This window comes from Dasypus novemcinctus, chromosome 5, assembly GCF_030445035.2.
Source record: "Dasypus novemcinctus isolate mDasNov1 chromosome 5, mDasNov1.1.hap2, whole genome shotgun sequence".
Taxonomy (NCBI): Eukaryota; Metazoa; Chordata; class Mammalia; order Cingulata; family Dasypodidae; genus Dasypus; species Dasypus novemcinctus.
Window position 1 is genome coordinate 129,331,336 of NC_080677.1, and position 27,164 is coordinate 129,358,499.

Consider the following 27,164-nt stretch of genomic DNA (forward strand, 5'->3'; position numbering starts at 1 on the left):
TCCCTTTAGTTTAGGGCTTTCTTATCTTTTCTCTCTTGCTGGTTGTGTAGTAGGAGCCAAGGATGTAGTTCGTGCTGCGAGCTATGGAGGCTGAAGCTGCCCACGTTGCCCCAGGAAGTGATGAACTTTCTCCCACCTTTCTCCTCTGTCAGGGGTAGGGACAGAGCTGTAGCCGTGTATAATAATCCCAGTTGGGCAAAAGACTGTCGTCACCTAGAGAAACTGATGAAGCTTCATACCCCTTCCTCCCCTACCATAGGCAGGGATGGAGCTATAGTTATAGTCAGCAATGTATGCTGTGTGGGTCCAAATGACCACAAGTGCTCAGGTAAACTGATGTATCACCATACCCTCTCCTTGCCAGGAATGGAAATGCACCCTCTGGAGTGCCCAACAATCTAATCTCTGTGGACCAAATATGCCTGCAGTTGCCCTGAGAGGCTTAGGGAGTATTCTCCGTTCTGCCCTTTAGGGGGTGGGAACAGAATCACAAATGCTCAACAGTTCAGTCCTGTAGGCTGAAAGTACCAACCGTTGTCTAGAGAGGCTGTGGTGACACCAAACCACTCCTATCCTATTGGGGGTGGTCTCCCCTACTCTTTTACTATTATGAATAATGTACTATAAACATTCACATACAAGTCTTTGGGCGGACATACGTTTTTTTCTCTTGTGTAGATAAAGAGTGAAATCAATGAGCCATATAGTAAATTTATGTTTTTAGCTGAATTTGTCTGTTAATGTCCCCAAATATTTACTAGCTTTGAATAAAGACATAGCAAAACAATTCAGGCACATTAAGGTCTTGAGAATTTTACTTTGAATTAGTTGTCTGAGAAGTAGCAGAACTCATTTCCCATTTGGATGTGTTACTTCTCTGAATTTATAGCCATGGACTTAAAAGATTTTGAACATAATTAGAGGCAAAACTCTGCTAATGTCTCTCGAAAGTAACCCATTAGGATAGTAATTGAATTTTTTAATGCTTCTTCTACATTGTAATTGCTTTTTATTAGAAAAGTTGTAGGTTTATAGAAAAATCATGCATGGAGTTGCCATATACTACCCTATTAATAACATCTTACATTAGTGTAGTACTTTTGTTGCAATTGATGACAGAACATTTTTATAATTTTATTATTAACTATGGGCCATGGTTTACCCTAGGATTCACTACATTGTGTAGTCCTTTGGAATTAAAAAAAAAAATTTATTCTAGTAACATATAATGCAAAATTCCCCTTTTTAACCACATTCAAATATATAATTCGGTGCTGTTAATTATATTTACAGTGTTGTGCTACCGTGACTACTAACCATTACCAAACTTTTCCATCATTCCAGATAGAAATTGTACAATTAAAGCATTAACTTCCCATTCCCTACCCCCATCCCAGACCCTGGTAACTTGTATTCTAGTATCTGACTATGAATTTGCTTATTCTAATATTTTCGTATTGGTGAGATCAGACAGTATTTGTGCTTTTATGTCTGGCTTATTTCTCTCAATATGATTCTTAATGATTCATCCATCTTGTTGCATGTATCAGGACTTCCTTTTTTAAGGTTAGATAATCCATTGTGTATACAATATGTTCTGTTTCTCCATGCATCAATTGATGGATACTTGGATTGCTTCCATCTTTTGACAGTTGTGAATGATGCTGCTATGAAGATATGTGTGTAAATATCTGAGTCCCTGCTTTGTTTTCTTTTGGGTATATACCTAGCAGAGGGATTGCTGGGTCATACAGTAGTCCTATATTTAGTTTCTGAGGAATCGTCAAACTTTTCCACAGTGGCTGTACCATTTTACATCCCCAGCAACAACGAATAAGTGTTCCTGTTTCTCCACATCCTTTTTAACACTTGTAATTTTCTTTTCTTTTTAAAAGTTGCCATCCTAGTGGATGTACAATGGTATCTCATGAGGTTTTGATTTGCAGTTCCCTAATGGCTAATGATGTTGAGCATCTTTTCATGTGCTTCTTGGCCATTTGTATATCTTTCAAGAAATGTCTATTCAAGTCTTTTACTCATTTTTTAATTGGATTGTTGGTCTTTTTGCTATCAAGTTGTTGAAGTTCTTTATGTATCCTGGGTATTAAACCCTTTTTGATTGTGTGGTTTCCAGATATTTTCTCCCATTGCATAATTTTCCTTCTATAATAAAATCCCACATAAAAGTCTTTAATTTTTATGAGGTCCCATTAATCTATTTTTTTCTTTTGTTGTGATTAGGGTATAAAGTCTAAGAAACCATTTCCTAACATAAGGTCCTGGAAATATTTTCCTTTGTTTTCTTCCAGGTGTTTTATACTTCTGGTTCTTATATTTAGGTCTTTGGTCCATTGAGTTGATTTTTTTAATATAGAGTGAGGTGTAAGGGTCTACCATTATTCTTTTGCATACAGATATTCAGTTTTCCTAGCACCAATTGTTGAAGAGTCTATTCTTTTCCAATTGGGTGGACTGAGCACCCTTGTCAAAGCTCAGTTGGCCATATATGTGAAGATTTTGCTTTCCTTTATATTTTTTCTTCATGCTATGTAGGTTTGCTGAGTTTTTTTGTAAACTTTTTATTATGGAAGGTAGAAAGTGTATTGTCCCTTTCCATCATGCATCCTTTTTTAAAATGCAATATTATAAAATAAATCCAGCCGTCATATCATTTCACCCATAAAAGTATGTATCTCTAACAAATATATGTTGTTGTTTTTTTAATGTAAGCACGGTAAAACCATGGTTACATCGCACTAGTGGCCAGTGCCTTAACAAGGTATGCATTGTTTAATTTTAGAATGTCTTCCATTCCTGTCAGGGGAATGCTAACCACTCCTTTCCTATAAATACTTTAAACAAAAAAATTAATCTTACAAAGCTGGTGTCATTTTTATACGTATGTGTATTCTTGTCACTTGTTTTCACTCAACACTTTCTAAAATACATTCTAAATAGAATGTTTAAATGTGTAGCTGAAGTTGATTCATTTTGTGTGTGGTCTATCGTGTGGATATACTACAGTTTATGAGTTCTGTTGGTGGACATCTGGGTTTCCAGGTTTTTGCTCTTATGAACGGTATATGTGTTTCCATGTTTTCTGATGTTTATATGCAAGTTTCTCTAGGTTTAAATAATTTTCCTGTATATTTCATCTTATTTTCCACATTGCGACTTAAATTTCAGAGTATATTTTTAATCAAGTATTAGAAAATTAGTAGCTGCTGTCAGGTAATACCCCAGATCATTTAAATTTTTAATCAGATTTAAAGTGTTATTAAATTAGAAAAGCCAATTTTTTTCTTGCTTTATTTTTATAAGTATTTTTAACTGTATTTTCATTAAGTCAAATATAATCTTTATTTTTAGAAGATTCTGTGACAGTTTAATCACTGCTTTTTTTAAAACATCTTTCCAAAGCAATCAACCTTACTGATGCAGGTATACTGTTTTCTTAAAAAACCTTATTTCTTGCATTCCCATTACTACTCCATTTGATTTATTATAATATCTTGCTTTGTTTAAGACTCCTCAATTTAGTATCTGCTAAATGTGTTTGGTCTTAATTTATAGAAATGGAAGCAAATATCAAGATTTCATTCTTAGGCTGAAGTATTATCAGATTTTTGGGATATTTGAGGTGAAACTAAAGAGGACTCACAGTTCTCTTAGGTTAAAATGGAGTACTAATGTAGTATGTTCATTGAAGTCTTAAGAATTTATATTATTCGTGTTTTTAATTTAGGAATTGTCAGGAAAATGATTCTTCAGGAGAATACAGAAAGTTTAATTGGCTAGAGAAGTAGTAAAGAAATGCTTGGCCCTATGATCCAGTACAAGGGCCATAACTGAACCTTGTAAAGTGGTGGGTTGCCTCCTTCCAGAACTAGAGGTTTAAAACTGCATGTCTTCCCCTGTGCTCACTGATTTTTACAGGCCTTTGGGTCATCTTTCATATCATCTGAACTAATATCCCCGTAGCTGCTTTGTAATCCTCTTCTATGACTTACACTCTGCCTTGCCCCCACTTCTTTTACACACTCAGATTCTATTTTGAGCTTCCTGGAAGTCCTTTTCCACAAATAAACTCTTCTGTAGCCTCTTAATTCCTTCAACTTCTTTGGTCTTCCTTAAAGACTAAAACTCCTTAAAGCTTTCCTAGTGTGTAGCTGTTTATGGTATCTCATTCCCCACAACCCTCAAGGTTAAGACACAAGGTCAGTGTCCTTTCTGGAAACTCATATGTTTACTACCATATACACATAGACTCACCCTTTGGATGCTCTTCTTATATTGCCCCTTTCCCTTCCTTAGAGTGTTATATACTAACCACCATATTTCAAAAATTACATGGTAATCTGGTCGATGAAAGTGGCAATATAATGCACTGCAGGCTGCTGTTCCCCCACAGAATTTTTTGAACAGATAGCAAAAAGTTACAGAACCATCTTCCTCAGAATTCTGGAGAACTATTAAAGCATTTCAGTAACTGGTTGAGTGCTAATCCAAGAAAACACAGCTTTAAAAACGTTAGGCGAAACTTGTGGTGCCCGTGCTCCTGCCCCTCCCCAGCGAGGTGCAGAGCCAGCTTGCTCTTCCTTATGAGTCCTTGGCCCTGTTCCAGTGGTAGCACAATAACCCCTGTGTGCTTACTGGAGTGCCCTGTATGTCAGTGTCTGTCTCTCTGGTGGCATTCTGAAAGACTGAACCTGAAAACTCCTCTCTGGTTCACCCTCCCAGGACTTGCCCTGCAGGCAGAAACAGTTTGAACAGCTAAAACAGCATAAGAGACAGTTAAATGAAGGCAGTTTCAAAGGTTTACCTACTTTTAAGTCATATACTAGAGCACCAGCGAAGAGGAGAATCTATTCATAGGGAGTAGAGAGAAGGCATTCGAGTTCCTGTAATGAGGGAATTCCTAAGGTCAAGAATGAGACTCAGGCTGAGAAAAGTTGGAGAGAACCCTGCATTTCACATTCATCTTGGGCTTATCTTCTTAATAAGAGGACTAAACTCTGAGAGAACTGGCCAGCACAGAGACAATTTGCAAAGACTGAAAAGGTGTTCTTTGTATTACTTGCTGGTTCAAGGAAATCTCTCATATCACTAGCTGAATACAAACTTAAGGAATGGACAGTTCAAGGACTAAATCCCAGAGTTAGCACCTTAAAATATGAAAATGTACAGAGTACAAGAAAAGATTACAAAACAAAAAAAGAGAAGGAAATAGATTTAGCATTCTTTTTATATATCTACATTTTAGAACCTGCAAGAAGTAAAAATGGAGATATATGCCAAAAAATACAATACAATAGTAATACAATACTACTAGCATTTATATTAATAATTACCAATATGACTATGTTTCACAGTTATTTATTTCTTTAAGCTGCTTTGATTCACTGTCTCTGGTGTCCTTGCCTTTCAGTCTGAAGGACTCCCTTTAGCATTTCTTATAGAGCAGGTCTAGTTGTGACTAACTCCCTCAGCTTTTGTGTACCTGGAAGTGACTTCATCTCTCATTTTTGAAAGACAGTCTTGTCAGATATAATCTGGTGCTGCTAAAACTGGATATGCATATACAAAAGAATGAAGGTGGACCTTTCCTCATACCATATACAAAAATCAATTCAAAATGGATCAAAGACCTAAGTGTAAGAACTAAAACTACATAACTCCTAGAAGAAAACATAGGAGAGCCTCTTCAGGATCTTGTATTAGATAATGGTTTCTTAAACTTAAAACAGAAGTACAAGCAACAAAAGAAATCAATAAATAGGATTTAATCAAAATTAAAAACTTTTGTCCATCAAAGGGCTTCATTTTTTTTTTTAAGATTTATTTTATTTATTTCTCTCCCCTCCCCACTTCCGCCCCAGTTGTCTGTTCTCCATGTCCATTCGCTGTGTGTTCTTCTGTGTCCGCTTCTATTGCTGTATTGTTGTCAGCTGCACCAGGGATCTGTGTCTATTCTTATTGCGTCATCTTGATGCGTCAGTTCTCTGTGCAGCTGCCACTCCTGGGCAGGCTAAACTTTCTTGCATGCTGGGCGGCTCTCCTTACGGGGTGCACTCCTTGCGCGTGTGGCTCTCCTACGCCGGGGCACCCCTGTGTGGCATGGCACTCCTTGTGCACATCAGCACTGCGTGTGAGCCAGCCCCACACGGGTCAAGGAGGCCCTGGGTTTGAACCGTGGACCTCCCATATGGTAGATGGACGCCCTATCTGTTGGGCCAAGTCTGCTTCCCAAAGGACTTCATTTTGAAAGTAAAAAAAAGCATACAGAATGGGAGAAATATTTGGAAAATGCATGTCTGATGAGGTTTTAATATCAAATTATATAAAGAACTACAACTCAACAACGGAAAGACAACCCAATTAAATAATGGGCAGAAGACTTGAATAGACATATCTCCAAAGAAGATAGATATACAAATAGACAAAAAGCACACAAAAAGATGCTGTGGTGGCTAGTAGCTATGTACCCCAAGAAAAACAGGTTCTTAAACTGAATCCGTTCCTGTTGCTATGAACTCATGTAAATAGGGCCTTTTGATGGGATTACTTCAGTTAAGGTGTGGCCCAGCCAAATCAGGGTAAATCCTTTTTTTTTTTTAAGATTTATTTATTTCTCTCCCCTTCAGCACCGCCCCCCCCCCCATTGTCTGCTCTCCATGTGTGCAGCACCACTCCCGGGCGGACTGTGCTTTCTTCATGCAGGGCAGCGCTCCTTGTGGGACACACTCCTTGCGCATGGGGCTCCCCTACATGAGGGACACCCCTGCATGGCACAGCATTCCTTGCGTGTGGCAGCACTGCACGTGGGCCAGCTCACCACACAGGCCAGGAGGCCCTGGATTTGAACTCTGGACCTCCCATATGGTAGGCAGACACTCTATCAGGTGAGCCAAATCTGTTTCCCCCTAAGATAAATCTTAGTCCTATTGCTGAACGCCTTTTAGAGAAGGCCACAGAAAGAGAGAGGGAGAGCCACAGGGAGCATTCATAAGCTGGGTAGTCAATGAATGGAACCGAGAAGCCAGAGGAGGCTGCTATGTAACAGAAAAGCAAAGGAGCAAAGATTGTTGGCAGCCAGCCTGAGAATACCATAGTCTTGTGGGAGAAAGCATCACCTTTATGACACTGTGAGTTTGGACTTCTTCTAGCCTCAAAACCATAAGCCAATAAGTTGCCATTGTTTAAGCCAACCTGTTGCATGTATTTGCTTTGGCAGCCAGGAAACTAAAACAGATGTTCCACTTCATTAGTCATTAGGGAAATATAAATAAAAACCAGACTGAGATTCCATTTCATAAACTAGAACAACTACTATTTAGAAAACAAAAAACAACTATTGGAAAGGATATGGAGAAATAAGAACACTTTTTCATTGTTGGTGATAGTATAAAGTGGTGCAGCCACTGGGGAAAATTGGTGGTTCCTCAGAAAGGAAATTCCCTTACCCAGCAATCCTACTTCTGGGTATATTACCAAAAGATTGCAGAGCAGGGCCTTGAAAAGATACTCGCACACTGACGTTCATGGCAACATCATTCTAAGTAGCCAAAAGATGCAGGCAATCCAGGTGTTTGTTTGTGGATGATTGGATGAACAAGATAAATAGTATTAAGTTATGATACATGCCACAATATGGATAAATCTTGAAACACTGAGTGAAATAAACTAGACACAAAAGTTCAATTACTGTATGATCTTACAGATAGGAACTAATTTGAATAAGCTAATTCATAATCAGAAACTGGAATTCAGGTTACCAGGGACTGGAGGGGGAGTCAAGAAACTGAGTTAATGCTTAAGTTGTACAGAGTTTCTGTTTGGGGAGATGGAAAAGTTTTGGTACTGGATGGTGATAATGGTAGTACAACACTATAAATGTAATTAACAGCACTGAATCATATACTTGAAAGTGGCTAAAAGGGAGATTTTGGATCATAAATATGTTACAAAAGCAATTTTTAAAAGTAGTACTGTATAACACAGTGAGCCCTAATGTAAGGGATGGGCTATAGTTCATAGTATAATTAAAATATTTTTTCATCAATTGTACAAAGGTACCAACTAATGCAGTGTGTTGATAATGATGGTGGTGGGCTATAGTTTCTCTTATAAAAATTTAATATAACAAAGAGCAATATTTTCAAGTATTCTTCTGTTAAGCTAGGAAGATTGCAGATCCTAAAATGATCCATCTTTGAAATAAAGATATAATGCATTTTGTGTGATCTATGTATCTTTAAAAAATAATAATAAAAAAAGATATGCAACCATTATAAATAAAAAAATAATTGGGTAATCTTTCACCCAGCTGAAAATTTTCCTCTCTACTTCCAATACCTATTATCCTGGGTGATTTCAACTTCCACTTGGAGAATCCGTACAGTGTCCTGATCTCGCACTTTTAACTCCATTCTCCTTTAGTCATTCGCTGTCATGGCCCAGCTTTGGCCTTATCACCCAGACTGTACCACTTCTACTAAAGTCATTCACTTCTGAAGTTATTGATTCAGACATCCCACCTCTCAAACACAGCCTCCTCCTCTTCTAGTTTTTCTATTTAAAGAGAAAGGGAATGAGTGCCTTTCATGGACTTCACAATCCTTCACAGCCAAAATTCTTAGAAGATTGCATTTTCTGTCCCTCAAAATCCATTCCTGTTGGATTTCTATCCTTTCCACCATATTGAAACTATTCTTGCTAAGGTCACCAATGACTTACCTAAAACTAAATTTAGAAGGTACATTTCACACATAATGATAGTGGAAATAATGGATAGCATTTATCAGCCATGTCACATAGGATTTACATGTTGTTTAATCTTTGCCACAACTTCACAAGGTACTAAGATACTAAGTAACTTACCCATGATAATACAAGAAATAAATGACAGTCTTTTATTTGACTTCATTCCTTCCTTGGCTTCTAAGATATGGTTTCTTAAATTGTTTTTGGCTATAACTTTGCATTTATAAGCTCTGGATTCCCCTTCACCTAGCCAATCTTTAAGTCTTTAAATGTTTCTAAGAGTTCATCTCTTTGCTATAATTTCTCTGATTGTTTATGGTTTGCAGAATTAAGTAGGGTAGGTCAAATATTAGCTCTAGGTCAGTGATCTCTTCTGAGCTTTAGTGCCATTTATAAAGTAGATTGACAAGTGCCTCAACTTCACCTTGTCCAAAAGTAAACTATCTTTCCACAAATCTGTTTCTTCCCAAATGTTCTTAGTAGGTAGTACCATAGTCCATATTATGTTTATAATATCTATACATACATGTATTTATCATGTATACATACTCAAGCAAAAATACATATACTAGTAAGGCTGCTTATTGCAGTGTTACCTGTAATTGTTAACAAGTAAACACCTAAAAGATAACAGATCTTTATTATAGCTCACAAAAACGAGGTATATTTCATGAAGTAAAATGAAGTATTTCATTATAATTAAAAATGTTGCAGGATATTGTACAGTTTATCCCAAGAGTTAGGAATCAGTAGGGGTGAGCACAAGTGCCTATTTTTGTTTTCCTCCCCCATCCCCTTCTTTAATGCTTTGTTGTTTCTTGAAAATCTAGTCCCAAGATGTGTTCAGGTAAAAATATAGCCAAATAAGTTTGGGTGGGGGGGTGCTCTATACTGTGTTTCTCTTATAAAGTCATAAACATGTTCACTTATTAAGGCCTATTGAGTCATGTAACCAATCTATTTTGATGTTCAGTTGATGTTCCTATTAGTGTTTAATGGAAGACTACATAGTAATAGTGTTCTTTTTTGTGCCTTTTTTGTTTTAAAGCCCTTTCAGTATGCATGGAAGGAACTTAAATCATCACTAATACCATATTTTCAGGATTCTTGCAGGTCGTTTAATTAGTCCACACTTCCATTCAAAGAAGGACTCTTATACGTCAATAATCTTGAGAAATAGGCTGTTTGATTATCTTTAACATGTTGGAAAACATGTTTAATGTTGATTCCATTGGCTTTCATGGCTTTTTGGAACAACATAGCCTTTTCTACAGGACAAGTCCTTAAATATCTCAGTGTTAGTTAGCATGTCTTTCCTTACTCTTTTCTCCAGACTTTTTTGAACATGGTTTCCAGACTTTCTATCATCCTGTATTGTTTTCTTCCAGAGAATTTCACAACTGGAGTGATGGGTTCAACAAGGAGTGTGTCATGAAAGAATTACAGTTATGCTGAGATATTTGATCTCAATTTTGTTGTGTTTTAGAGGGTCCCAGGATTGACAGTACGCCTGTGCTGGTCTGCTCCCCTTCAAGCGACCTCATCATTTACCCCATTGTATTTCACAACTTTTTTTCTTGCATGTGTCATGATATATACAAGTTAGGTTTTGTGGTCTGCTGACTGCATTTCATTTGAATTTTCCTCTGAGGCTCTGTGATTTAAATACAGTAGTATAGATCTGCCTGATCAGCATAGGATGGAGTTGAGATCATTATTTCCTTTGATTTTAATGTTGTATGTAGTTACAGATTTTTGCTTTTCCCTCCTTTTTTCCCCTGGTTACTAACTCATCTGTTGATCTGTTAAAGACTGAGGTCAACTAAAATCTTCTCATGTTTTTCATGTGTGCTTTTAAAAAGTTTCCATTATTTTCTATAGTCAGTAAATTTAAACTAAAATCCTTTTATTTGATGTTTTAAAAAATCTTGTTAAGTGCTCATTTTCCTGGGGAGCAGCTGTAGCTGCAATGGTTGAGTGCCTGCTTCCTATGTATGAGGTCCTGGTTTCAATCCCTGGTACCTCCTAAAATAAAATTCTCATTTTGTTCATCTCTTTTTAGCATCTTATTTTAACTCATCTCTTTGTAGTCTTTCTCTAGTTTTATGTGATATTCAAGATTTTTTTTCAAAAATTCAAATATTGAGCAAGTTAGAACCTACAGTAGAAATCTGTTGCATGCCAAACTCCTGATAATTCTTTTCCAGATTAATCCAGCAAATCAACTCTCTTTCAGTCTAGGAAATAGAACTATTATTCAGCTCCATATTCAGCCCATATCTCACCTTTTTTCACACAAGGATATCATGAAAAACTTTCTTAGATTCTTTAAAATCAGGCAACATTATGCCTGATGTGTTTCCCATTTCTAGTACTCTTAATTTCCGGAGATTATATGCTAGAGAATTGCTTCTTCATGTACATCTTCCATTTTCCTTTCTGTTGATTCGTGCATTCCATTCGATTATATTTTCCTAGGGTGAGATGAAAGTAAAGTGTTCATGCACTTTATATGTTGTAATTTGTTCAGATTTTGTGAGCCCATGGCTAGGGAACAGCTGATTCTGCCATTGGTTACTGTCCTTCATTGGTTGTGTTTTGTGCATTCATTTTCTATCAAAGAAAATTATGTCTTTCTAACTCATGGCAACTAGATGGAGCTTCTGCGCACGGTTTTGGGGAATTGCTGTATAAACAGTGGTGCTGACTAGAGGACAGTGAAGTGACCTGAGCTGTGACTGACATTAGCAGTCAACTAGCTTCCCTCTCTTGTGATTCTTTTGTGTGCCAGCTGCTCAAGGCTTGCGTTTCCAAATTGTGAAGTACCAAAATTGTAGGTTGTGTGTCTTAAAACTTGAGAGTTACTCTTGAATATGCATAACCACAATTGGTAAATTCATTTGGGGGGAGAGGGTGTGTTTCATTTTGCTTTTAATATCTATTGACTCTTTGAATCCCCCAAGCTCTTTGGCTGTGTGTTGTGATTAGGAAAATATTTTTACCCCGTACCTAAAAACCTCTCTGACTTTTTATTAAGTCTCCTTAAGATTATTGACAGTCTGATGGCCTGGTTATTAGATGGAAGGTATATAGTTTGTAAAGTGGTATATTTCAGAAAATTCTACATTGATTAATAAGCCAGTCTTTTTGTGGGCCACCTCTATTCTGTTTCATTGCTCTCCAAGGAGTTTTATAATCAGTTTAATTCACCAAACTTGGGTGATTTAAGAACAGATTTTTTTTTTTGTTTTTTGTTTTGTTTTTTTGTTTTGTTTTTTTTTCCCCCCCTCCCCTGGTTGTCTGTTCTTGGTGTCTGTTTTGCTGCGTCTTGTTTCTTTGTCCGCTTCTGTTGTCAGCGGCTTTGTCTGCTTCTGTTGTCGTCAGCGGCACGGGAAGTGTGGGCGGCGCCATTCCTGGGCAGGCTGCTCTTTCTTTTTCACGCTGGGCGGCTTTCCTCACGGGCGCACTCCTTGCGCGTGGGGCTCCCCCACGCGGGGGACACCCTTAGCGTGGCACGGCACTCCTTGCGCGCATCAGCACTGCGCATGGCCAGCTCCACACGGGTCAGGGAGGCCGGGGGTTTGAACCGCGGACCTCCCATGTGGTAGACGGTCGCCCTAACCACTGGGCCAAAGTCCGTTTCCCAAGAACAGATTTTTTTAAAAGAAAAAACATGAGAAAACAAGAACAGTCAAACTGGAAAACTTCATTATCAGAGAATCTTGTATCCCTTTGGGCAGTGTGGTAGATATGGAGATGTCCCACCTGGTACCCCTTCAAGGAAGAACTTGACTTACTACTCGGTTCAAGGGAGTATGGTCAGCAGACTCCAGCTGTCAGTTCCTTTATGGTTTGTGTAAGTTGCAGAGAGCGCCTTTGCTTGCCATCCCAGGGCAGCTCACTTGCAGTGACTCAGCGAAATGGGTGTATAAAGTCCTGGCCTTTCAGCCTTACTGGGGACATTGGCAGTCCTCCTTCCAGAGTTCTTCACCCGGTAGGCACAGGCCTTGTAAGAAATTCAACATCACAGTTCAACCTATTTCTGCCCCAGTCCTGCTTTCCTCTCTCTTGTTTATTAGGTGTCTATCCCTAATAAATACCTTGTAACAAACTCAGCATCTGTTTCCAGAAAATCCAGCCTGAGACAAGCAGGTTGGCTATTTCTGTGTTAGCATGACCTTTCCTTTAAGACATTTTAGTGATATGCTTTTTCTTTTTTTAAAAATTATGATAGCATAAATGTGGCACAAAATTTCCCATTTTAACCATTTTTAAGTGTACATTTCAGAGGGATTAATTACATTCATTGTGCTGCCATCACAACCATCCATTGCAAAGACTTTTTCTTGGCCCCAAACAGAAACTCTGTTAAGCAAAAACTCCCCACTTCGCCCCCCTCCCTGTAACTTCTCATCTACTTTCTGTGTCTAGATGTGCTTCTTTTTAATGTTTCTTTTTAGATTTAGTTTTAGATTTAATTGCTGTATTAGTGATATTGTGAGTGTTAAAGTTCTCCAAGGGATATTGAAAAACAAGGTTGTCCTCTTTAAACTTGGTAGATAAGGATATGTGCAAATACACTCCGTAGAAACAACTAAAGAAAGGAATAGAGAAGAGAATAAAGCACAGAACAACAGGAGTAGAAGATTTCATTAACTTTTCAATATATTCTGGAATAGAGTGCTAAGGAGGAAGCTGAGGTGTGCTCTGGCACAAAGTGTCCATATATAGAACTGAAAAAAAAAAACCTGTTAATAAAGTAGACTTGACATTTTGACATGAAAAGTTCATTTTTAATCTCACATTTTCAGTGAGTCTTGATAGAGTAAGACTCATAATTGGATTCATAAGTCTAATACAAAGAAGAAAAAATGTACAGGCATACTTCCAAGATTCTGCAGGTTCTTTCCAGGCCACCACAATAAAGGAAATATCACAATAAAGCAAGTCACCCTAAGTTTTTTGGTTTCCCAGTGCATGTAAAAGTCATGTTTACACTACACTGTAGTCTATTAAGTGTGTGATAGCGTTATGTCTTTAAAAAATGTACATATTAAAATGACAAGAAAAATGTCAAAAATGTTGGAAAAATGATTCAATACAAGGTTGCCACAAACCTTCAAATTACAAAATACACAGTATCTGTGTACTTCAGTAAAGTGAGGTATGCCTGTATAAGAATATATTTGGTGTACTTATGCTGAAATATAAAAATAGAAACATTATAGAAAAAATGTTAATCTTTGAGGAAGAGCCACATAGACAGTTTTATCTGATGGAATTTAACTTTATCAGAGGATAAGTGATATCTCGACTTTATCCTTGATACTGTCCTGGATATTTAGTGTTTTTCTTAGTTAAAAGAAAAATGGCAGATTTTTTAAAAACTGGGCTTTCAAAATATCTGGATAGGTTCAATAGTAATATAATTAATTCTGATTTGTCAGCACTTGCTTTAAAACTACCAGCTCCTTGAATTGGATCTGTTTGGATTTCTTAGTTTAATAATCAGTGAATCTGGTTTTTCTTTGGGCTCTTTAATGGTTTTGTTGTTTATTGGCACCTTAAAAATGAAGAGAACCTCAAATTTAGACTAGTATGCATGTTAATCCCTAAATGTCTTTTATCATAGTTTTACTCTTAAGACAGAATTTTAGTATACAAATAGGTAAGGGTTCCAGTTTACAAACAAGTTGTTTACCAGAAGTTTTTAATGGGATAACTTCTTAGAAAGTAATAACACCATAATAATAGTGTTAAGAAAATAAACTGTGCCTGTCTTGTTTTGTTAAAAATTTTTATTGTGGTAATACATATACAACACAAAATTTCCCATTTTAACCACTTTCATGTGCACAATGTAGTGATACTAATTACATTCATGTAAGTAAAGTCATACATATTTGCCCTTTTGTGTCTGGCAGTAAATGCAGAGATCCTCAAGTATGGAGACTGTCATATCCAAGAAGGAAAAGGGAGATGAAGAGGGGGTTTTTGTCAGAGGCAAATGGAGAGCTAGGAAAGAATGTGATGATGTCGTATTAAGGATTTCCCTGTTTTAAACTCTTCTCTGACTCTCCGTTCCTCTTTGGATGACAAATCTAATTAGATTTCTAATTTTAGATTGATTGCTGTGTGAAGAATGGATGAGGGATAGTACAAATGGATAGAGAGGAATGGTAGTCTATACCACTAGAGGTTCAGTCAAAAGATGATTGAATTACTGGAGAAAATTGAATGGAGAGAAGTTGAATGGGTTTGAACTGACCTCAGAAGTTAAAATCAATGGGACTTTGAATGTGAAAGACAGGATGTGTGTGTGTGTGTGGGGGGTGTTAGAATCATTTGCCCAGAGGCAACTGATTTTAACTTTAATAGAGCTTTATTTATATAAAATCAGCATGGTTATGAGTCCATTAAAATTTGGGACACGGATTTGGCTCAACTGATAGAATATCCACCTACCATATGGGAAGTCCAGGTTTCAAACCCAGGGCCTCCTGACCCTTGTGGTGAGCTGACCCATGAGCAGTGCTTATGCACACAAGGAGTACCCTGCCATACAGAGGTGTCCCCCACGTAGGGTAGCCTTATGCGCAAGGAGTGCACCCCATAAGGAGAGCGCCCCGCAGAAAAAAGCGCAGCCTGCCCAGGAGTGGCGCCACACACATGGAGAGCTGATGCAGCAAGATGACGCAACAAAAAGGAGACACAGATTCCGGGTGCCACCGACAAGAATATAAGCAGACACAGAAGAACACACAGTGAATGGACAAAGAGAGCAGACAACTGGCGGGCGGGAAGGGGAGAGAAATAAATTAAAAATCTTAAAAAAAAAAAAAAATTAGGTGTTCTTAATTTTATGCTAGAAATACTTGTTAAACCTTCACACTGATGTGCTGTATATAAACAATCCTTAAAATACATCTGTAATACAGTATTAAATATCCAAGGTCCTTTTTTTTTAATGGATCTAAGATCTTTAAAGTATTGTAAATTGTATTTTTCTGTAGCTTTTTGCACTTAGTTAGAATAGCTCTTATTTACTAAGCTTTTACCATGTGTTAAGAATTTTATATACACATTATCTTTTTTAAACTTTTAGGAGGTAGTGGGGTTGTACCCAGGACCTCATATACGGAAAGCAGGCAATTAGCCACTGAGCTACATCTGCTCACCAGTGAGAGCTTGTTTGGTTTTTTAAGAAGGTATCAGGGATCAAACCCAGGACCTCATACATGGGAAGCAGCCGTTTCAACCACTTGAGCTACATCCGCTCCACCCTTATTTCAACTTTGACACCCATTTGGTGAAGGTGATTTGCCCATTTTGTAGACTTAAGACATTGAGAAGTGAAAATACTTAAAAAAGGTGTATGGCTGATAGTCAAACCTAGTTTTCTCTGATTTTGGGCTACAATTAAAAAAAAAAAATCCCCCCTCTCCCCCCATGGCTCCCTCTTCCTGGCACCTTCTGTGTAGGAGGGGGCCACTCAACTGCTTGAGCCACATGTACTCCCTACAATTTAAATTTTGATGATTCTTGCTATATTCCTTTCTGGAAAGGTTGTGATTGTTTTACTTCATCTTTACTCACACTAACTTTTGTATTTTTGCCAATGTGGTGGGTGAAACCTGTATTTTCACAATGTGCTAGTAAGAGTGAATGTTTTTTTTCCTATTAGCAACTTGTATTTCTCTTTCTTTGAATTTTCTGAGCTTATCCTTTGCCTTTTGCTTCATTGTGTCTTTCTAAATTATATGTAGATCAAGTGCTATATTTTAGGTTTTGATAACTGTAGAAGGCAAGAAAAAGGCAGCAGAGTTAGTTAATGCTTATATAAAGTTTTATCCAGCCTTTCTAAAGTGAGAACTAATAATCAATGATTTTGAATAAAATGTAAATAAGCATATTTTTATGATCAGACCATGCAATATGGTGTTTTCACATGTGATAATCTCTGGATTAGAGTGGTACCTCCTAATGCCTATGGACTGAAACGGAATTTTTCTGTCAACATATGGCACCTAGGATATTCAGAAATAATTTTCTCTATTTCTTCTTCAGGTTTGCCTGCAATGAGATCTCATTCTCTACATTTAAAGGACATCCTTTCTGAGCTACTGTGAATAAATTTGGAATGATACTGTATACTTTCATCTAATGGAGAATTAGCTGTATCTTGAAAAAGAATTGCTGCACTGGACAACTTCAAAATATTACTCACAATGTCATCAAACAGGAGTCAGAATCCACATGGACTAAAGCAAATTGGCCTTGACCAGATTTGGGATGATCTCAGAGCTGGAATCCAACAAGTTTATACCAGACAAAGTATGGCAAAATCCAGATATATGGAACTCTACACGTATCCTACTATTTGAGCTAAGATTAATTTGCTTAGATTTTGAAATATTTAATATCATGTTTTCACTTTCTAGTTCATCCTTTAATATAATCACAGTATTCATTTTTAGCTTTTTAATTTACCTGGTTTACTTTTTTTTTTTTTTAACAGTGATGCAGTTGGCTAATTAGCAGTCTGAAGCAGTGCCGTTAAATACAGTAGCCACGTGTGGCTATTAAATTTAAAACAATTAACATTAAGTAATTAAAATCCAATTCTTCAGTTGTATCAAGCCATATTTTCAGTACTCAATAACCAGATATTAGAACATAGCTGTCATTGTGAAGAATTCTTTTGGATAGTGCTGTTCTTTTTTTTTTTTTTTTTTTTTTAATTCCCCTCCCCTCCCCCGGTTGTCTGTTCTCCGTGTCTTCCTGCTGCATCTTGTTTCTTGTTTCTTTGTCAGCTTCTGTCCGCTTCTGTTGTCGTCAGCGGCACGGGAAGTGTGGGCGGCGCTATTCCTGGGCAGGCTGCTCCCTCCTTCGTGCTGGGCGGCTCTCCCTATGGGTGCACTCCTTGCGCGTGGGGCTCCCCTACGCGGGGGACACCCTGCGTGGCACGGCACTCCTTGCGCGCATCAGCACTGCTCATGGGCCAGCTCCACACGGGTCAAGGACGCACGGGGCTTGAACCGCGGGCCTCCCATGTGGTAGATGGACGCCCTAACCACTGGGCCAAAGTCCGTTTCCCGGATAGTGCTGTTCTAAAGCAGGGATCAGCAAACTGCAGCCTTCAGGCCAAATCTGGTCTTGGTCATTCATTTGTATATTGTCTATACAGATTGTATTTTGCTGCCTTTGTGCTACAGGGATAGAATTGTGTAGTTGTGTCAGAGACCATATGATCCACAAAGCCTAAAATATTTACTATCTGGTTCTGATGTGATCTAAAGGGATAGCATTGTAGAGCAAAAGTTTTATCATTTTGTTCCTGTTTTCCAAATGTGATATTAAAATATTTTGCAAATTCATTATTTAGTCCCTCATGTGTGCAAAGAACACATATATGCTATGAAGCTTATAAGAATGTAAAATATATAGTTTATGTTCTCTGTTATATATTCAGATACACTATTTAACTTTAAAGTTCTTGATTCTATGTATATATAAGAAATTCAAATTAAAACTAAGCTAACTCACTAGAAAGCAGATTGCTTCTGTTTTGCTGGTTGTAGGAGTTTAAAATTGCTAGCTCAATGGAGAAATATGTTTAATTTTTAATATGTATCAGTGATTGTCAAAAGTTGGTTAGGAGATATTACAGTTTGCCTTCAACTATGCTAATATTTTAGAGTTCTTTTAAAAATTAGCATTAACTTAGGTATGAAACTATGTTTATCCATAAGTTAATTTCTGTTTATTGTATGTATATATGCATGTTTATACATGTATATTCACTTATACTATAAAATACATTCTATTGTGATATATAATAGAGTAGTTTAGAAATCTCCACTATATAATTTTAGACCATTTTCATTCACTGCAAAAAGAAATCCCATACCATTACCAATCACTTCCCATTTTTCCTTCCTCCAAGTCCCCAGCAACCACTCATCTATTTTCTGATTCTGTGGATTTACCTTTTTTAGACATTTCACAGAAATGAAATCATACAATATGTAGTCTTTTGTATCTGCCCTCTTTTACTTCCATTGTATCCATTCATCAGTTGGTAGACATTTTGGTTGTTTCCACTTTTTGCCTGTTAGGAATAATGTTAAGAACATTGTGTCAAACTTTTGTGTGGTTTTTCTCTTGGGAATATACTTGGAAGTGGGATTGCTTTGTCATGGTATGGAGAGTACTTCAGGGAAGATAAAGTCTTTGCAAAATGAGATGATATTATTATACCGAAGAGAGTTGTGGCATACTGAGTATGACTTTTTAAAAATTCTTTTAAGTAATAAAGCTGAAGATGGTGGTTCCAGTAGTGAGATGAAGTCCTTTGTTGCATTCCTAGTATGCAAAACAAAACAAATAAAACAATACTTGTAGACTAAGGAGATTTAATTGCTCATCTGTCTCTGGAGAATTTATTAATATGTAATTTTTTACTAAATTGGATAAGTCCCATGTCTGATAGAATGTTTTGCAATTAGGGACTCTGAGAAAGTAGACTGAATTCTGTCATGTTCTGATACCTGCAATTTTAATTTTTTTTTTAAGACTGCCACTATTAAGTTGGGTATTTTTTTCCTTTCAGTTCTGAGAAGATAACATGTTCAGACATTTAAGATTAGAAAATATAGACTAATTGCTAAAGGTGTGTTTTTAACTTCTTAATGTTAGTTGATGTTTCAGTATGTCAGTGAAGCCTTCTAGTTTTGTAACAAACATCCAGAACATTATATAAATGTTTGGGTTGGTATGCACATTCTCCAGTGATTTTGCTATCATACAGAGCATTTTTGAAACTTTTAGAATTGATTTCAAAGTTTGTATCACGCTATTTTGAAAAACTGCAATTGCAAGAAATTTTGTCTTCAGATGCATTTTATTTCTGTCAGGAGTTTTGACAATGTTTTGAGTAAAATGGGTGATCAGATTTACTCAGTGCTGAGGAAGTGGATGTGGTTGAGGTCCTGCCTCCCACATGAGAGTTCCCATACAACAAGCAAAACAAATGAAAAAAACAAACAAAAAAATATGTCAGGGAAGCTGATGTGACTCAGTGGTTGAGCACCGGCTTCCTGCATATGAGGTCCCAAGTTCAATCCCCAGCCCCCAGTACCTAAAAAAACAAACAAAAATCTCAGTGCTGACTTTTGTCAAGCTTTTATAAAGAGCATGTATTAACTCAGAATATTCATGATGAAGAATCCAATATTAACTTTAGGATTTTTTTTTTTTTAATGGAGGTACACGAGATTGAACCCAGGACCTCATCTGTGGGAAGCAGGTACTCAACCACTGAACTATACCTGCTCCCTAGGCTGCTTTTTCATTGCTTCAGAAATTGCCTGATTGAGGGGGGACGGGGTTTATCAGGATTTCTTTTATATGAATAATATTGATACTATGAAACAAAATACTGAAATTTTCTGAGGTAAACTTGCTGTTTCCTTCCTAAGACCTAATAGAATGCCATATTTTATCACTGATTAGTATTTACTTTTCAAAGTTGTATTTTTTCCCCCAGATTCCTCTGAAATATTAGAGATGTCAGGTCTTCACTTACTCAGTTCATCTCTCAAATGCATGGGAACATTGGTCTTCATTTCAAGTTTATTTTCATAATAATTCTAGAATATCTGACTCTAATTCTAGATAATATTGATAAATAGTAGTTACTGGTTGAGTCCCATGTGTCAATCATTGTGCTAGGAATTATATACATCTTACTTAAAGCTTTCATCACTCCTGAGGGTTGGTGGTAGTAATCCCCTTCTGTTAATGTAGGAAACTGGATCGCCAAAAGCTTAAGTAACTTGCCTAGTTATTACATCAACCATTTGTTAAGTGATGATGCAGATTCTAAATAGTCTGAATCTAGAAACTATGCTTTTAACCACTGTATTGATACGGTATTTGAATGAATCACATTCCTCAAAATACTGATTTTCTTAATTTTCCTTGTGAAGTTCCAGAGAAAAGTATTTTGGTCAACTTTTCAATATAGTAACCTTTTTTAAAAAAAAAAATTTTTATTTATCTCCCCCTCCAACCCCTTCATTGTTTTTGCGCTCATTGTCTGCTTTCTGTGTCCATTTGCTATGTGTTCTGTGTCTGCTTGTCTTCTCTTTTGATGGCACCAGGAACCAATCCTGGGACCTTCCGGAGTGGGAGAGAGGTGCTTAATCTCTTGGGCCACCTCAGCTCCCTGGTCTGCTGTGTCTCTTATTGTCTGTCCTCTGTGTGTCTTTTTATTGTGCCATCTTGCTATGCTAGCTCACTGCACAGGCACACCTTCACCTGGACCTCCTATATGGTAGATGGGAGCCCAATCACTTGAGCTACATACACTTTCCAATATATTAATTTTTAAAGGTAAAGATGAAATAATAGAATTCTGCTTATATTTTATAATGTAATTATGTTCTTCTGCTCCACTCTTTACACGCAACTTCAATAAACTGTTATTGTCATAGCTAGAAACGCTTTGAGTAATACTGACATTTTTCTAGAGTATATTTACACTTCCATTTATATTAAGATATAAAGTTTTCTCTTACAGGTGTATAATTGATCTCCCATGTAAGTAACCACTTACTGTGTATTGCCTTTTTTTTTTTAAAGACCTATTTTTTATTTATTTCTCTCTGCTTCCTTGTGCCCCCCCCCCCCAATTGTCTGCTCTCTGTCCATTTGCTGTGTGTTCCTCTGTGTCCACTTGTATTCTTGCCAGCGGTATTCTTGTTGGCAGCACCCGGAATCTCTGTCTCTTTTTGTTGGGTCATCTTGCTGCGTCAGTTCTCTGTGTGTGTGATGCCATTCCTGGGCAGGCTACAGTTTTCTTCGCGCTGGGTGACTCTCCTTACAGGGCGCATTCCTTGCGCATCAGCACTGCGCGTGGACCACCTCTACACGGGTCAGGGAGGCCCTCGGTTTGAACCTTGGATCTCCCATGTTGTAGGCGGATGCCCTATCCATTGGGCCAAATCCATTTCCCTGTATTGCCTTTTAAAATAATCTCCTAAAGACTTCTACACAGTGAAATCTGCACTTGTATTCCAGAGGTTATTTTTCTGGTTAGGAGGTGCCTTTGATTCAGGGAAGAAGGGGAAGACAGTTCTGCATCCCATCTTACTATTCTAGTATTACTCTTCAAAATTAGAGATGATTATCAGCAGTTGGTGAAGGAAAATGGGTATAAGAAGGGCAGGAGAGGGAAAACTGGTTGAGAGAAAAAGGAGGGATTTCTTTTTCTTCCCATGACTCTGACTAATGTCTAATTCCTAGATTTTTAACTTTTTGTTTATCCTGAAGAAGTTGGGATGTGTTTTCTTGAGGATGTGGCCTGTGTCTGTATGTGAAACAAGTATGCTTAAGAGTCTTTAGGAACTGCTAGTATTTATGGTTGCTAAAACAAGAAGGTAAGTTATATAGCATAAACATATGTCTTGATTTTTCAACTCAAAATGTCAATTGAGAGAAAAGGGAATTTGAGTAAAGAAAGAAGAAAAGTTCCAGAGCATCTCCAAACAAAAGGCTCTAACTAGTTCAGTCAACTTTGTTTCTTGCCACTTTTCCAGGCTTTATTTATTTTTTTTTAAGTTTGTAGACTTAAGTCTTTGCTTGCACCTGCACCTCCGCCTATGTTTGCCTGCTCAGTGCTTCTGTCTATTCATTTCTCATTTTCTGTATAGTATGTACATTTACAATACAAGAACAATTTTCTGCAGTAAAATATCAGAGTACGTTCTCTGCACATGGGTGAAGAACTGTAGGTTTTTTTTTTCCTTTTGAACTTGAAATAGGTAATGTTTATTCACCTAGCATTTATTGAACACCTGTTTTATTTCAGAACAAATACAGTTCCTGACTGGTGGAGTAGGTATATATGAAGGAAATGCCATAAAGTGTGTTGATCCCTGTGGTGTAACAGAGGAATAAACCTATGTCGTTTAGCGATCAGATCACCTGGCTGAGATTGTTTCTTTTTGTGAGGCCTTAGGTCTACCTGCCTCTCATTTTCAAGTGAAAATTCTAATGCAATCATCATGCTCCTTAGACCTAAAAGTTTACACTCTTGGAATCAAAAACTTCAAAATGTCTACCTTGATGTCATCTTCCTGTCTGCTTGAATAAGTCCTCATAAACACTTCGAAGTTTCTTTTTATTTTCTCTCTGCAGTGCTATGAACTGAATTGGTTTATTCTGCTTTCTTAGCCTATGTTTTCAAGTTCTTTTTTCCCCCAACCAGTAGAATAAGGATCACATTCATGTTTCCTAGTCTTGGCTGCTTACCTCTCAGTAAACTGTAACATAAGCGTATTCTGAATTCACATGTAATCCTTCTGTGATAGAGTTCATGATCTTTGGGGATAGAGTTGCTTTTTTATTTTCACCCAGTCTCCTACACTTGGCAGGCTGCAGGATATGCTTTGAAAGGATAGCTTACTAGGGCATGCTGGTTCCTGAGTCCTACCTAACACTGGTTTCTTTGCTATCCTATCACAGCTGCTTCTGTCACTCTTCTGAAGTCCATGTTTTTGTTCCTTGCCATCTCTTTTCTAGTGCCTGTGGTTTGGTTGCAAGGGGAGTATTCCAAGGGACAGCCTTTCTCCTTTGCCTGCCTACTGTAGAATTCTTTGCTTTAGAGAAAATAAAAAATCTCATAGAAAAACAGACCAGGCAGAAGGAATGAATAGCACATTGTTTTCACCATAGATTAATGATAATCCATGTCCATTTTGGAAAACCATCTAACTAAATAAATGTACTTGGACAATTTTCATCTTCTACTTTTTATTCAGATGTTTTATATTATATTTTGCTAATATAATGAGCATCATTTATGTCAGAGAAATCGAATCATAAGTTTTTCATAACCTTTCCGTATGTAAACTACCTAATACATATATATTTCTAAGGACTTAAAACTGGGTTTGTACTTTCGCCCACCAATTTTTTAAAAACTTTTAACTGTATCCTAAGGAAATAACTATTCAAATTGTCTGTGTGCATCTATTCAGCATATTTTATTAATAGGAAACAATAACCATCCAAATCTTCAACACTAAGGATTTGATATTACTTTAAACAACCATTAAAAATACATTGAAGAATATTCTTTGACATGGAATAATGTTGATAATGTATTGCTAAAGAAAAAATGTGTAACGTGAATCCGCAGTGCACCAGCCTACTTTTTAGAAAAGTTTTTACCCCAGCTTGTTGAAAGTGTTGTCTCTAGGTAATTAGCTTATAGATGATTTTTAAAAATGGTCTTCAGTGCTTTATAAATTTTCAGAGTGTAACATTTAATTTAAAATGGAGTTTATAAATTTTTATTAGCTTTCCTTATGCAAATGTAACTCCTAGTAATATTACCACAATTTTTCCAACTCATTGCTGATTGGTCCTATTGAAATAGACTTCAGGATTGCAAAATCATATATCTGCCTTCATAAACCCACAGAAATTACTATTGATACTGCATAGTTGCCTCAAGAAATGATGTTTTTAAAAAATTGAAGTGAAATTCACATAACATGTAAGTAACACTTTTAAAGTGTATAATTCAGTGGCATTTACTGTATTCACCATGTTGGGCAACCACCAGCTCCGTCTAGTTTCAACTTTTCCATCACCCGTAAAAACACCCCTATTCATTAAGTATTCACTTCCCATTCCTCCTTCCCTCTACCCTCTGGTAAATTGCAAATTTATTTTCCAGCACTATGGATTTACCTATTCTAATGAATCACACTAACAATTTTACTTGTTCTTTTCACTTATTGGTGTCCTTTTAATGTCTTTCCATATTGATCTGTGAATGTAACAGCATTTGTTGACTCTAGGACTCTTTTTCTCTTTATAACATTTTAATTCTTAGTGCATCCTAAAGTCATTTGTTGGCCAGGTATTGTTTATGACATAGCTGTCATTATCTGCACCTATCCAAACTTGATTGCAAATTGTTTTAGTTACCAAACCATTCAAGCACCATTTACAAAGGAAAGTGAAAGAAAAAAACTATTGGTACTTTTAATGCCAAGAAAGCTCAGGATCAAAACTTAAAAAATGAATGGGAGAGTAGAAGAAAAGAGTCAGACTTTATGTAAAAACATTTTAGAAATAACCAGTTTATTTAACTTCTCTTTTTTATCTGCTTACAGGATTGATAAACCTGAGTCCAAAAGAGTATTAATCCTTTAATAAGCAAAAATTCCACTTATAAGAATGCACTGTATCATTTTAATTGGCAGTATATTCTTTTCATTACTAGAAGTAATGAGACATTTTGATTGATGTCTTAGGATACGTGAAATTTGGTAAATATGTTGCAGTCTTTAAAATCATGGTGTATTCTGTGACTATTAAAAGTTGGATACTGTTTCATCAAAAGGTTCCAACAATGTATTTAATTATGTTTGATAAGTAGATTAAGGTTTTTAATTTTTGAAAAAATATTTTTAGGAGGAACCTGGGGTTGAACCCAGAACCTTGTACATGAGAAACAGGCACTCAACCATTGAGCTACATCCACTCCCCAGTGGAGAGTTGGTTTTTGTTGTTTTTTTTTTTCATTTGTTTGTGATTTTAGTTTTTTTTTAGGAGGTACCAGGGATCAAACTCTGGAACCTTGTACATGGGAAGCAGGCAGTCAACCACTTGAGCTACATCGCTCTTGTCAAGGCTTTTTACCATTATGAATAATGATGTAATAGTAATAGTTTGCTAGCTAAGTGTATGCTGCTTCCATGATAATTTCCCTATGGTAAATAGCTTACAAGTATAATTGCTGTATCCAAAGAAATGTCTTAGGGATTTTGTTTAGTTTGTAATTTCACTCCAGAAAATTGTAACAGTATACACTCTGACCTCTAATGTACATAAGTTCTTGTTTTCCTGCACCTTAAGAAATCACCGGGTTTAATTTTTTTTTTTTTTTTTTTTAAGATTTTATTTCTTCCACCTCCCTCCATTGTCTGTTCTCTGTGTCCATTTGCCGTATGTTCTTCTGTGGCTGCTTGTATTCTCATTAGGCCACTACGGGAATCAATTCTGGGACCTTCCAGAGTTGGAGAAAGGTGATTGTTCTCTTGTGCCATCTCAGCTCCTTGGTCTGCTGTGTCTCTTATTTCTCCTTTGTGTCTCTCTTTGTTGCGTCATCTTGCTGCACCAGCTCTCCATGTAGGCCACTCCTGTGCCAGGGCAGCATTCCATGCAGGCTAGAACTTTGTTTGGGCCAGCTTGTCATATAGGCCAGCTTGTACACTAGAAGGCCCTAGGTATCAAACCCTGGACCTCCCATTTAGTAGAAGACCCAAATGCTTGAGCCACATCCACTTCCCTAATTTTTTTTTTAAGACTCGGTTAATAGGTATATTACTGTGGTGGTTTGGAGCTATGTACTCACAAAAAGAAAAAAACCATGGTCTTAAACGTAACCCATTCCTTTAGTTGTGAACCCTTATAAACAGGACCTTTTGATAAGGTTACTTTAGAAGGTGTAACCCAGCATTGGTCTTAATTCTGTTACTGAAGGCCTTGGGGGAAGGTCACAAGGGAGAGGAAAAAGCAGCAGAAAGAAGCAGCCAGAAGCAGAAAGTCAATGGAACTCAGAAGAGAAAGGAGAGATCACCATGTGCATTGCATGTGACGGGAACCAAGGACCTTGATAACACCTTGATTGGGACTTGAACTATCCTTAAGACTGTGAGGTAATAAATTCCCATTGTTTAAGCCAATGCACTGCATAGTATTTGCTTTAGCATGAGGAAACTAAAACAAATGCCAAGAAACACACATTAGGCTGAACTAGATAACCTAGAAAAGTCTTTGGAATCAAGCACCTAGAACTGGGTGCTGCATAAAATGTAGTAAAATTTAAATGCATTGTTGGCTTGGCAAGAAAATTAAAGAAATCTCTCATCTAAAAAAATGAGGAGAGCCTAAAACTAGAGCAGTAACCATTATAATCCTCTGTTCTGGCAGCATGATGATTTTGTGGAGAGGTGGGCTGGAAGATTCTGGCCACAAAGAAGACAAGCCTTGTGCTTGGGCAAGGAGAGAAGTTGGAACTGAAGTTACATGGAAATCTAGAACACCAGAAAGCTTATATTCTTTAAAAAACAGTGATCTGCTCTTTCAGGGAGGCAACAAGAAAAGTAGTTTGAGCTGATTTCTGGGTATGGTAGGGCTGGGAGGAAAATCTGTCTTGAGATTGTATAATCTCAGTTGTGTTTGGGGTTTGAGTTTACAGTATTAGCTTGTTTTGGGATTTCTGCAAGCTTGGAGATTAATGCCAAAACCTTCCTGAAAATAAGCTTAAAACATTTATTTAGAAAGCACAGGAGTACATTGAAGAAGTCTGCATATATACC

At 37.1% G+C, this 27,164-nt stretch overlaps 1 protein-coding gene and 1 pseudogene across 4 annotated transcripts in view; one reads left to right on the forward strand and one right to left on the reverse strand.

Moving 5' to 3' along the window:
* CUL1 (cullin 1) overlaps positions 1-27,164 on the forward strand; it is a 124,806-nt gene that overhangs the window by 40,009 nt on the left and 57,633 nt on the right. For all 4 annotated transcript variants that reach the window (XM_058297518.1, XM_058297515.2, XM_058297516.2 and 1 more), the window contains exon 2: positions 16,831-17,131. In XM_058297518.1, the coding sequence (XP_058153501.1) occupies positions 16,992-17,131 (140 nt within the window). In that variant the 5' untranslated portion in view covers positions 16,831-16,991. The remainder of the gene's footprint in view (positions 1-16,830; positions 17,132-27,164) is intronic.
* LOC111762133 (U6atac minor spliceosomal RNA) lies at positions 2,735-2,852 on the reverse strand (annotated as a pseudogene).